At 38.8% G+C, this 13,275-nt stretch overlaps 1 protein-coding gene across 1 annotated transcript in view; it reads left to right on the plus strand.

The window, feature by feature from the left end:
• Positions 1–12,760, plus strand: part of LOC119647932 (sphingomyelin synthase-related 1-like) — a 77,710-nt gene extending 64,950 nt beyond the window's left edge. The window contains exons 4-5 of the mRNA XM_038049272.1: positions 11,276–11,442; positions 11,556–12,760. Coding sequence (XP_037905200.1) covers positions 11,276–11,442; positions 11,556–12,050 — 662 coding nt within the window. The 3' untranslated portion in view covers positions 12,051–12,760. The remainder of the gene's footprint in view (positions 1–11,275; positions 11,443–11,555) is intronic.
• Positions 12,761–13,275: the final 515 nt, after the last annotated feature.

Raw genomic sequence — 13,275 nt, forward strand, 5'->3', positions numbered from 1 at the left:
AGACTTGGGTTCTTAGCAAGAAGACTTGCGAACTCTTGGCCGCGTTCGAGAGAAGAATCCTCTCTGAAGAATTTTTGTCCCCCTACATGAGGATGGACGATTCCGTAGCCTACGCAATGACGAAATCTATGAGCGATACCATGACCGTCCGGTCGTGGATAAAATCCGGCTCAATAGGTTACGGTGGGCGGGTCACTTAATCCGTATGGATGAGGATGATCCAGCTCGGAAAGTCTATAAGGGCAATATGTATGGTAGAAAAAGAAGACGAATTGGTGGACCTCGGCGCAAAACCGGGATGTCTGGAATTGCTTATTAAGGCAGGACTAGACCGGATACCGATTGTTGCGCCGTTCATGATGATAATCACTATTGAATCTTTATCCTCTCATGGTTTTTTCAACGATCCAAATGGATGACCGTGTTTCGATAACAAATCTGCGCCGGTTGGGATTTTAGTTAGGTACGCCTTGTTTTGTTCATACATTATCGTGAAGGACAATGACATCTCTAATCGGGAAATGTTGTGTTTTGTCTCGATATTCAGGTTTTGCTTTTTCCAGTAGATGATAGTAATAGAGTTCATTATTATTCCAAATCGCTTAGTGGTTAGAACACTAGGCTGTAATGAAGGATCACAGTTCTTGCTGATGGCAGAGGGAATTATATCGTAGCTGTGAGTGAACATCAAAGCAATAATTCTGGGTGGGTACAATGCTGACAACATCGTCTTCTGGAGTACCACTACGGTCTAGATCTAGAAGTGCTTTAACTTTTTAAAGTCTACATTCAAAATGTTCTGTGCGCCATTACTTATTACTATTGGACGATCATGGGAAATCGCCAAACAAAAGAATAAATGGAATCTGAAAACATGGCAGGCAGAAAGATCCTATCGATCGCCTCATAAAAAGTTGCTGCCTAAAAAGGAATGAGTCAATAATGCAATCGGTCATCGATTGCTTCTTTTAACTGTAACTCCGGGTCCACGGGAGATCAGATCCACGTGTACGGCCGAACCGTCACTTTTTTTTGTTCTAATTTTCACGTCACGTTCATTTCTCAAGATCCTTTCGCGATTTTCCAAAAGGTTATAGTTATTCAGATACAAGTGCGATCCGAACGTCTCATGTATAATACACGTGAAGTTTTGTACGCGCTGTGTTAAGGACTCTAAAAGGAGATCTCCACATTCCCCAGCCGTGCAAGCGTGTGTCTGAGAGCCATTTCAATGAAGCTACATTTAGGTATTGATGGGCCTACACGATCAACTTTCGCTACTTTTTCCTGATTTTAAGATAGCTTTGCTTTGATGAATTCTGGCAGAATTATAATCTCTCATTGATATTATTCCTCATCGTCATCGATTGTACTCTTCATGGTGCCTTATTTGAAAGACATAGAGGGCTTCAATGGAGCATGACATCTTTTCTCAATCACATCGACTACGCTAATAATTGCAATCTTGAAATGCAAATGTCTAATATTAACATCAAATTTGTTGCACGCCAACATTCTTTCTGTGCTGCTATATGGGAGCAACACATGGAAAGTTATCATTCGAAAGATACCACCTTCGTTAACACTTGTCTACGCCGTGTGATCAGAATATTCTAGCACGGCGGTTTACGAGCCAGGTGCCAGTAGACGTGTTGATTAGAAGACAGAATTGCTGTGGATAGAATCCACTATCCCAGAGTGGGCAACGTGTGGGTCACCCAAGAAGTACGTGATGCAGACCTATAGAGGAGGTGTCTAGGATTCTCGCGAAGACCAGGGGAGAGTTAAAACATATTTCAGCGAACCGACAGTAAAGGTATGTAAGTGTGGTTGATGTGCTATCCCATCTAAGAGATAACAGTAACCATCACTCTGAGTTAGGTCGCAAAAATCATTTGAATAGCACTTTTGAGGTCCTGTATGTTTCTCTCCAATCAGAAGTTGCTCCACTCAGTGATATATCCCCGAAAACGGTTTTGCTCAAAATGCAAATAAAGGGGTATAATATGCACTTTTCAAAAATGTCAGTAAGCTAAATCATCTTCTAATTACCGCGTTGGATTGGATTGAATAGATTGAGTAGGATATCTAAAAAGTTTTTCAAAACTAACAGAAAATCCAGCACTGTACTATCATTAGCATAAATTTTCGTTGTTTATCTTATTAAAGCTAATTTCAACGAACATTATGAACTTAGATCTCAGTAACAATAAAATTCCAACAAAGTTTTTGAGTAATTTCAATCAAACGCTCGCCATTTTTAACGAAAAATCACCTTATATTTATTTTAATTATCATTCCACTCTACTTTTTATACTTATTATTCACAACTACAACTCATACTTTCAGCATCAAATACTCCTGGAACTCCTCTACTTGCTTCACAAAGATTGTTGCATGCTTCATAGGTGTCTATTGAAGGGCTCTCCTTGTCCTCCGCTTGCACTGCTGAATCCCTTCCCTGCGGCCAATCGTTTCCATCGATATCACTCGGCATCTCATTATCAATTTTTAGACTTGCAGCTATCACTTCTTCTGTACTCCATAGCAAAATTACCGCTGCAAACACCACAATGAACCAACTAGAACGCATTTTTTTAACAATACTATGTCCGGTGAATTTAAAATTTACACTAGAAATGATTTCAGACTGAGGACTTCTGATCGAATGTTTGCATATTTATACGCTCCAAATGCGTTTGGACTGAAGTTGCCCCACAATTATTTTGTTGAATGTTCTATTGATAAGAAGATTCGCGGAAATTAAATAATACAAATTTACAAAATATAGAAGACAACACAATTTCCAATTAATGACTAAGATCCTGGTTATCTTCGTGATTTAAGACGTCTTCGTTACATATATACTCGGCGAATACTGCAATGTAATAACTTTTAATTATCGGTTAATCTTTGTTTATAGAAAATGTCGCCGAATGGGATGTTGAACTACTTATATAAATCAATGAACTTGAACTGCGAAAAGTAATAAAGTCAAACATGGTCTGCACTAAAATATATATTTTCAGTATTTTTCATTTTGAATTTAATAATTGCGCATAATTTCGCAGTTTCAACTGAGGGTATGCGACCGACCGAATGATTTGGTGACGAAAAATTCGGTGAAAGTACTATCAATCGTTTTGCGTTAAAATGGTTCGCCGAATCATTCAAAATATTGCGTTTTAAAAAACACGCGAAAATTGCGTTGTGATAAGACAATGCAAAAATAAAAAGAGTTTTTTTAGACAAAAGTAACGTGGCGCTAAGATTTACCGCTTCTCAGAAAATCCAATGAAATGAATATGATTGATTATATGAATAAAAATCGAATCGCAGACTCTAGACTCATAGGTCTTCGATAGCTGACTTAATAGAGGGGAGCAGTTTAGTCACATCTTATCACGTTTCATCCAGACGGCTTCGGGCAGATTAATCAGTCATTCTCATGTCTTTATAATTCCAATGAGACTTATCAGTCTTTTATTTGATCTGTGCTGAATAAGTGAGCAACATCCCATTGGCTTTCTACTTCTCAATGACACCAAACAGGCGGGTCAATTAATCATACTACACTAGATATGGCAGCATTTCGATTCAATAATCTACTGCCAATGCAAACATTGCAACGTGGTCGATAATACATGTCTAATATTGAAGTTTAACAACATCAGTACATCTATCTTGATGAAGCAATGTCCTAGTTTCCTTCAATTTTCCTGTTCTACTTTATTTTTTTTTTTAATCGATTGTTTAGAAGCCTGCGGCAAGCAGGCCTCCCACGTCAAAATGCAAGGCCATTGGAGTGCCCTACGTGATATCTTCTCGTGGCAGGACTCGCGGAGGTAGGTAGGTTTCAGTAGCTGCTCCAAGTTGCCCAATTAGCACTTTGGTACACCGTTTTGATTCCACACGCTCCTAAGACCATTACTGCGGGGGAGGGTAGCAAGGGAGGCAGAATCCAGTCGGCTTGGATCTTCAAAGCCAGCCCCCAATAGGACCAAAAAATGCACCGAATGTTGATAACAAAATGATTCTTACATTCAATGGTACACATGAGTAATCTTTAGCGCAAGTGAAACGAATTCTCACTATCGGAAAACCGTTACTCAAAACTTAATTTGACCATTACAGGCGAACAGACTATAACACAAAGACGGAATCCTAGGAAAATGGGTTAAGCAAAGTTCAAACAACTTTTTGGCAGTAGTACGTGCTTTCCTAAGCGACTAAGAATTCCTTTCGCGATAGAAGTTCAATTGAAAATTCTGGATCGCACACTTTTAAAGGGTTTTGTAGAGGTTTGTCGTATTATCCGAGGCAAATGCAAATTGTTGGTTGATGGAATCCAGAACTCTTAGCAAATCAACCAGACTTCTGAATTGCGCTTGTAAAAGCAGTAAAAATGAAGACTGGATAAACGTCAAGAGTTTCCTGCCTGAATATAAGACACTCGCAAGAAGTACGAAACGAGCTTCCTCTAGAACATACTGTAGAGTAGGCCAAAGAGAGACTTCAAGACTGGGTAAGGTCCATAAACGCAATGAGCCGGCCGAGTTAAATTCTCTCAGAAAATTGGATGATTTAGAATTGAGTCAGAACAAACTCTCTTGAAAGTACACCATCCAAGAGAACAGCTGAGAGAATTGAAAGAGAGAGACTAGAATCACTGCCTTATTTTCACTTATGACGGAGTCAACTCATAAAACTTCAATAGACTGGCATTTGTTCGTCAAAATATCAAACGTCAAAGTTAATTTTGGCCGCGAAATGTCAAGAAAAATTGTAAAATATTATCTCGTGCCTTGCTGCACAAATAATTCCATAAAAAAACTCCGTCGAAAGCTTTTTTAGCTGTTCCGAAAGGAAATATTCGTAAATACAACATCTTCATCGCCCGTCGAAATCCAGTTTCTTTGCAGTTAGGTTTATATTGTTCTGAGAATCATTTCAATGTGAATTAACATTTTATAAACTCGAATTCCAATTTTAATTAATAATATATGATAATATTACAATTTTTTGTCACCGTTATACATTTTTCATGTTACAGTTCAAGGACGATCTTGAGAACTACATGGAGTTGTCATTAGATCCCACTTCCAAAGCCCCAGAACCTTTCATCGTGAGAAAATTCCACCTGCATTTGCAAAGTTACAAAGAAAGCGTTTCTTGGCAAGAGATCTCGCAGAATATTCAACCGGCCCAAGATTCTAATCCCGCTCAATGCGAGTCCGATATTTTGGCGAATTTTCCAAAAGCGTACATTCTATCGCAACCTAGGTAAACACCCGAGGGAAGTTTCTAGTACACCTTGTGTTCGGGCGTTATTTCCGCCAAAGCCATGGAAACATTGTCCTTGCATATTACCTGCCCTCTCCCCACTGCATCATCTCCATAACTTTTATGGTGGGACCTGCAAATTAATTCTGTAGCAATATGTCGAAGATTTGGATGAATTTAACTAAACTCACATTTGTAAAATAGAAAATATGTTTGCAACAATCGGTGGAGACAAATATTGGCGTCAACATTACGATATTATTCTAATTAGTATAATTAATATGCAGTAAACAAGATACCGACCTTTCCGTTTTGATCGTAACATTTGTGTCCTTTAGTTTACTTGCCAGAAGTTATGTATAGCTCGTTACCATCCCTGCAAAATTGTAAGGTAAATTGTCAGATTGTTCTTTCACGTAACCATTTCCCCCTTTCTATTAAAAACTGGTTGATTACTTCAAAACTCGGACGTAACAAATACTAGGCTTTGAAATGGCTAAGATTCAAACTACTCGCCCAGTGAAGTCACATGAACCGTGCCAGTGTATTATCGCGAGAAATTGCCAGAATTTGATTTTTAAATTATTATAATTAACAAATTAGCCTTTCGAATTGTTTTTTGAACGAATTTATTAATTGAGCAGGTGAAACTACTGTTTTGGCGTTAAGAGTCCATTAGTAGTTTCTTCAAACCTTTTAACACTAAAGTGTTGCAAGAGAAACTAGAACACTGCGAGAGCAGTCGAAAACCAATCAATCTGCTATACTAACCTTTGACAATTTCAAAGCACCTGAATTACATCTACGCAACGATGCTAAATTAGGGTACAGGGCACCTAGAACGATTTCTAGAAAATACTTTTCTAGCACGTTTTACTTTGGGCTACGTGCTTACCAGAAAGTTAGGGTAGTCTTCGTGGGTCCATGTCGTTCCGATACGAACACGATTTAATGCCGTGACTAGTGTTTTCAAATTGCATTTTTTATTAAGACGTCATTTAGTTTTTAGCACTCACATTCCGATCCAAGAATATTATTAATTGCAATTTTCAATTATCCGTGAATTTTTTAACCAGCATAATGTATTTTAATGTATATGAGGACATCCTCGATTGTTTGGGTATGTAATTCATCCTAGCGAGAATTCACTTGCCAAGATTAGTCTGAACATCGAAGTCAATGGGAAACGATTAAAAGGCCAGCAGAAACAACGGTGGTGATTTGAGGCCTGGCGATTGACCGAACTTTGGCACAAGCTTTCCGAAAAATTGAATCTTGGATTAATTTTAGATAAAAAACTTCTTTGGAACAAACATGTCGAGGCAAAGATAACAAGAACACTGACAGCTTATGGGCAATGCAGATGGACTTAGGCCGGTGATCACGTATGCATCCGCGATGTGCTGGATTCGATGGCTCAAAAAACAAATCATTCTGGAGCAGTGGTCTACCTTTCTGATAAACACGAGAAATAGCCTAGACTGAAGTGTATGTGATCCTGAAACCTGTAACCTGAATGATTGACGAGCGATTGAAGGCAGCCTCATCGCGATCGGCAGCGGTAGCTAAGCAGCCCTGCGGAGTCAAGCCCTCCTTCAAAAATATCTTTATGGTGAACGGCAACAGTAAAATGTAGATCAGCTATATCTTCGTAAGATGCTACCATTTTGTCACCGTCACTTATAGGAGACCATAGGACTTCAATATTGATTGTCCTGTGCATCCAACCACTAAGAAGGGCACTAGGCTCGTGCGAATTTAATGGTGGTGACCTCGTGATCTCGCTCACACTACTGTCGCCAATCACAAACGTCGGGAAAACATGGAATCGAACTCAGAGCACCACAATCCGCACAGATCTGTACAATTTTCGGGATCACCCTTTCCGGCAAGCAATACATTAACTGCGATACTTAGTATATATACAATAGCTCTGGAACAACAGTGTCCAAATGAAGCTCCCTTATCATAAGTTCTTGTCAATAAAACGCTAGCTAATTGGGAAGATTATAAGATGACAAGTGTGAGATAAGAAAACGAGCTCACTTACTCAAGCAGTCCATACAAAGTGTTTTAGAAAAAAAATCAACGCCGGGAACGGTAAGAGAGATTTATACCTACTTATTAAAAGCCGATATCATCGCATTCAGGATGTCGAGAACTTCTGCCAAAAACAAACAGACAAATATCTGTAGCTTTTTTTCCTAATCGATGCAGAATTAAAAAAGTTCAATTTCTATCGCTTGCTCTCACCGTATGGTTTTGTCAGGCTCTTACTAAAAGTATCTCTTTTATTTATTCCGTGGAATTGCCGCTGCGGAATTACATTGCGGGGCAGAATCAGTTGCCAATGCTGCTATTCGTTATTTTCCTTTGAAGCTCCTCATTTATCTGAATTTTGTGCTAGCCAGCAGCTAATCCACAATACTCTTGGGTGACAAAGGTGCCCCGCCGTGCGTTGAGAAGTATTGTTTCGCCTTAGCTATACTGGCTTTCGATGGGTGGAAGCGAACTCCTTTAGAAGCAGCTTCATTGGCCTTACATACGCATGTTTTCGTCACGGGCGCTTCCGATGTAATCTTTGACTATTGGAATTCAGGTGAATTTTACAGAATAGTAATAGTAGGATGAGTATCAGAATGATAGCTGATGACTTGAGCAAGGACGCAAACAATTGGCGACTGAATCATGACAGCATGCTGAGCCAGACAGCGTTCCGCGAAATAGAGTATCTTGCCCAGCACAAGGTGACAACGTTGTCTTAGTCCCCTTATCGCCCCGACTTGGTCACCGGTGGACTTTTTCTATTCCCGAAAATAGAGTCGGCAGCCGGCAGTCTCTACGCAGAATTTTGGTGAAAGGTTTGAAGATGTTCCCTTACAAAGTGCAAACAGTGCATCAGCTGTTAGGTGTTGACCGCCAAACCCGTCTAACCTACGCTCAAGTCGTACTGAATCTCAACGAAGAGGAGGACGATTTTTCATCGAAAATGATTATGAGCGATGAGGCCGATTTCCATCTTAAGGAGAATATTCGGCAGGAATGCGAAAATCTACTGCTCGAAGTTCTGGCAAGAGTGATGGAAAATGCCATAAAACGGGCCCGTATGGTCATCAACCCTGGCGACGGCCACTAGGCCGATATCATTCTGTCGACTTGATGGAATAAATTCGAATGGATTAAATAAATAAATTTCACATCCAGAACCAACGTTTTTCATAAAAAATTACAGTAAAGGAACACCGGGTGATTACTTTTGCCTTACCTTATATAATGCAAGTTATGAATCAACTTGGTATTACAATGGCACTTTATTGTTATAAGTTTTGCTCGAAGCTGACGCCATGCATATAGCGCAGTCTGAATGTCTGCCCACTGCATAAACTAGAGAAGCCCGTATAGAATGTTTTTCACCAAGGAAGAATGAGGGGCTAAGAATGTTTCTTTCTAAACCCTACTCTATGTTAACAGGCAGAACTTTAAAACGCGCGTTTTTCGAATTCACTTTTTTGAATTGGACGAAAATTTAGAGTGTCCAATTTTCAACCGTTCAAATCCAAATTTGAACTGTAGCTTTATAATAATATTTTATAGTGAAAGACGTAGGGTTTTTTCGATTGACTAAAATTTAATTATTTTATGAACGATTCTAGACCATTGCTTTCGCAAAAAAAACAAATTTTTATTTCAAATTGACGCCATTTTATTCAAAATCAATATTTTAAAAAACTCATACGTACTTCACTAGGTTTTTATGTCTACTTTAGAAAACTTTTTGGCTTTTTATTCCATATACAAAATTACGCCCATGGAGTTCATTTAAAAAAAAGGAGCTTCATTAAACCGGCATTTTGTTTAAAATATTGTAGTTATATTTTTTTCTTGTAACTTAAGTCTTAAATTTACATATAAAAAAGGCAAAACTAAAAAAATATTAATTTGTTTGTCTTCTGTAAGTCGTTGAAAATGACCCTTGATATCTTGCATTCAAGGTGCCATTATCCCTTAAGCATAAATTTAAAAAGGTACTCACCTTTCCGATTATTATTGCTGCTTCCTCAGATCTCATGATGGAATCTGATCCGATACGCCCCAAGGTTCTTGGGCTATCTTAGTGCTGAGCATTAGCTCCATTAATAATAAGAGTTCTTCTGCAAATTCGGACTATCGCCCTTCTCCTTCGAAATGGCTTTTTTTACGATTCGTTATTCGCCTTGAGCCTTAGGAGGTCCAGGTCTAGATCGTCCCGCTTCTCTTTTTCAATAGGCATCAGGTCCACCTCTTTACCTGATCCTGTCCTTTCCGCCGCTAAAGCCTCTATGATCACCTTTGGAGCATTGGTAGGTTTTCCACTCGGATATGTTCTTCGGTTTCTCCTGGTGCACATGGCCCGAGGTGTTACCAATCTGTAGCTAATGCTACCTCCAAGTATCTGCCATCCACTTCAATCGCAAGTAGTTTGCCTATGCCCTCCGCTTTGCTTTTGAATACTCTCCACAAGTCTGTGCGGAACTCATTTTGGCAATTATGATGTTCACAAGCTCTTTGAACGTAGGCCAGTTACCATATGATGTCATCAGGAACTGTGGTCCTGGGCCACTCTGCCGTGTTTTTCTTCGCTCGGCCTATTAATATTAAACCTGATCGAAAGCGTATGTCGTGTACATAAGCTTGGCACTCCATCCCTTACACGATACTCAATTATTCTCAATGATTTCCTGCTCTGCGCCAGTTAATATTTGCTCTGGGAATGATTTAGGTAGAAGAGCCGGTCGATTCCTGATTCCTACCTTGGTTTCTAACCTACTCGAGATTTCCTCCTTCTTAGGTTTGGCTTTCTTGAAAGCACTTCTTTTATGGAATTATACTCTCTCTTTTACCCCTCTTCTCGTGTACTGTTGGATGCTTAGGGCTATCCCTCTTAGCCTCCCTTCAGATATCGCAAATACCATTTAGCACCAACGCCACTGAGATATGTTTCCTTCCTCACGTCTTATATACTAACCGCAGATATGCTATTACTTAGAGAGTTGTGGTCTTCGCATCAGTCCATTGTTGAGTTTGGCTCCGCTTCCTGACTTCTCAACTATCCCCTTCTTGAGCGTTGTCAGTATTGTAGAAATATTCCCTCGCCTGATAGACTGGACGAAATTACCTAATCTGAAATAATTAAAATGTTCTTTTTTGTTCTGGCCAAATTTAATTGGCTAAGCTACTTTTCAAGTCCATGTACTCATATTGTTTCGTGAGGAACTTAATGTGCATTCTTAGCATATAATCACGCTCCAAGGCTGTCGTTAATATGGGAGTGTCAAAAGGTTTCGACCAATTTACCTTGAATTGTGTTCAATGTTCAATTTGTCACAATATCTTACTCCAAAGAGACAGATGTAGGAAATATTAAAACCGGCGGCGTCGATGTTTATATCAATGAAAAACTATATTTACCTCTAAAGTAAACAACCTAAGCCAATAAATTCCAAATTGCATAGTTTTACAGCCACAGCTCTTTTAGCTTATTGGCAATATGTCAATAAAATGAACAATCGGGAAAATAACTTGTTATTCAACAGACTCTCATCGAATTATTCTAAAACAGTGTTTACAAAATTGTCTTACGCTTGATGGTCTCAAACAAATGAAGCTCGCTTGCTTCGCCCAGGAAATGAATAGTATCTGCATTACAAGTGTTATGTCTCCGACACTTTTTCAAGGTGCTTTACATTTTTGGTTGAAAAACACTCGAATATAGAAAATATTTGAGGAAATCGTGAGTGGAAAACGTAATGGTTTTATGACAATACCGGAATTGCAGAGTCACCTAACATATCGGAAATTTATTGCTTGTTGACTTCGAAATTACTTGAAAATTACCAGCTGTTTGCTGTTACATGGCTGTGTCCGCTCAATTTTAAATAACAATTTCGTGCTGTAAACAAAGCTTATGTTTCCAGTATTCACATTAATTGTATAATTTTTCCATTGTTTACAGATACACCGCGGAACTTATACTTCCTGCATACGCTCACTTGGCTGCTCAATATGTTCGGCATATTCTTCATCCTTGCTGCCCACGAGCACTACTCCATTGATGTATTCGTCGCATTCTACATAACATCGCGTTTATTCTTGTACTACCACACGTTGGCTAACAACCAGGTGAGCTTCCAGCTCCGTTTCTCTGAACTTCAGATAACACTGAAGCTGTATTTCTCCGGTGGAAGAATCTCTGCCCGATCGCCGTTAAATAATCTTCTTTCCATGTTTTCCAGGCCCTCATGTCGCATGATTCCACACGCACACGAATATGGTTTCCAATGTTCAGTTACTTCGAAAGTTCCGTCGACGGAATCATCCCAAATGAATATGATACCATAACAACAATCCTTTCCAAGATATTCACCTTCGTAACGGCCATCAAAGATTCATTTATGCTGACTGCTCGCCGGTTTTGGATTACGCCGCAGCAGTTGGAGCCGTTCTCCAAGAATATCTTACGACCAGTTGCGAATATCATTACGTCAACGGCTGCCACTGTCACCACGTCCACGACCACTTCCAATTCTACCACACCGACGCCCTACATGAAAAATTCAAATATGAATAACGTTCAGGCCAACTTTGTGAGCAACAATCAAAAGAATCTAACGGAGAAGAGCAATTTTGTGCTACTAAATAACGATTTCAAGGAGGAAAATGTAAAAAATTTAGAGCTTGAAGCAAAATCAACGGTTACAGAGGCTGCTACGAACAAAAAGGATATTTAGGACCGAAAGAAAGGCTAATATTAGGCAAATGAAAAGTTTCGATTGAATACTGCTTAGTTTTTACATCTGAATTGCGTTTTTTTCTAATTTATATTTATTAAAAAGTCTTTCCGCAACGCACTTCCACTCGAAATTGGTGCTACTTCGATCTATTGACTGCGAAGGAGCGTGTAACCTGTAAGTCGTCTTGCTAACCACGTTGAGAGTCTACTCTTATGAATAAGATATTGTAATGCATTCCATATTAAGATAACTTTTCAATATTTTTGCATAAATGCATAAACCGCATCAAACATATACAAAAATTCATCATAAAATTGAAATTAGGCTTTACAAGAAGATATGGCTTTACTCCGCTTTTCAGCGGACAATTTTGTTTTCTTAACGAAAGAGTAATATATATATTGATCGTTTTGTTGTTATCTTGTAATAATTTAAAAGGATAGAAACTTAATTTCGCAAGCATTAAGTGCTGGTTGGTAATATTATTGAGAGCCCTCCCATTATCAATGTCATCCTCTTGTTTCATTGCATTCATTTGTATGTTTTGTAAGAAAAACACAGCCAAGTGTGTCAGTCGTTGTAAGTTCATTGTAATTACTTAGTCGGGACTGCATAAAAACAACATGTAATTAGATTAAATTTGATTAAGTGAAAGATTTAAAAATATTGTAAGTGCTGTGATATACAATAAACTGTACGATCCTGAATGTTGTTTAAGATTTTTTGCCATGAGGTGAAGTCAGTGGGAAAAACTAAAAAAAAACCTTTTACAACATATAATAAAGCAGCGACACTTTCGCGCCATCTGCACGTTTATAACCGCCACTATTACTTATGCATTATGTATGGCTGACCTTGCACGATCTATATTTCATCAGTCTGCCATAAGATTATCCACCAAAAATGGGCCGACCGATTCAGTATAAACAAAATGACAAAAACCATTTTTGTTGCATAAACAACAACTGAACTACACTCAACTTATCATTAGTCCAGCCAGGCTGACAGATTGTGTTTAGAAATTTAAATTTTCATCAGTCGTTGCCATAAAAATGCACTATACGATCAGTTTGCCATAATTTTGTCATGCAAACTGACGCCAGACTGATGAAATACTGATCGTCTAGGTCACCCTTAGAGGCTCGTTGATAAATATCGATGAACCGCGTCAGTGCATTCATTTTGGCTCTCAACAATGCGAGCCTTATTTCAATTATTCGAC

The sequence above is a fragment of the Hermetia illucens genome, chromosome 2 (genome assembly GCF_905115235.1).
Source record: "Hermetia illucens chromosome 2, iHerIll2.2.curated.20191125, whole genome shotgun sequence".
Lineage (NCBI taxonomy): Eukaryota > Metazoa > Arthropoda > Insecta > Diptera > Stratiomyidae > Hermetia > Hermetia illucens.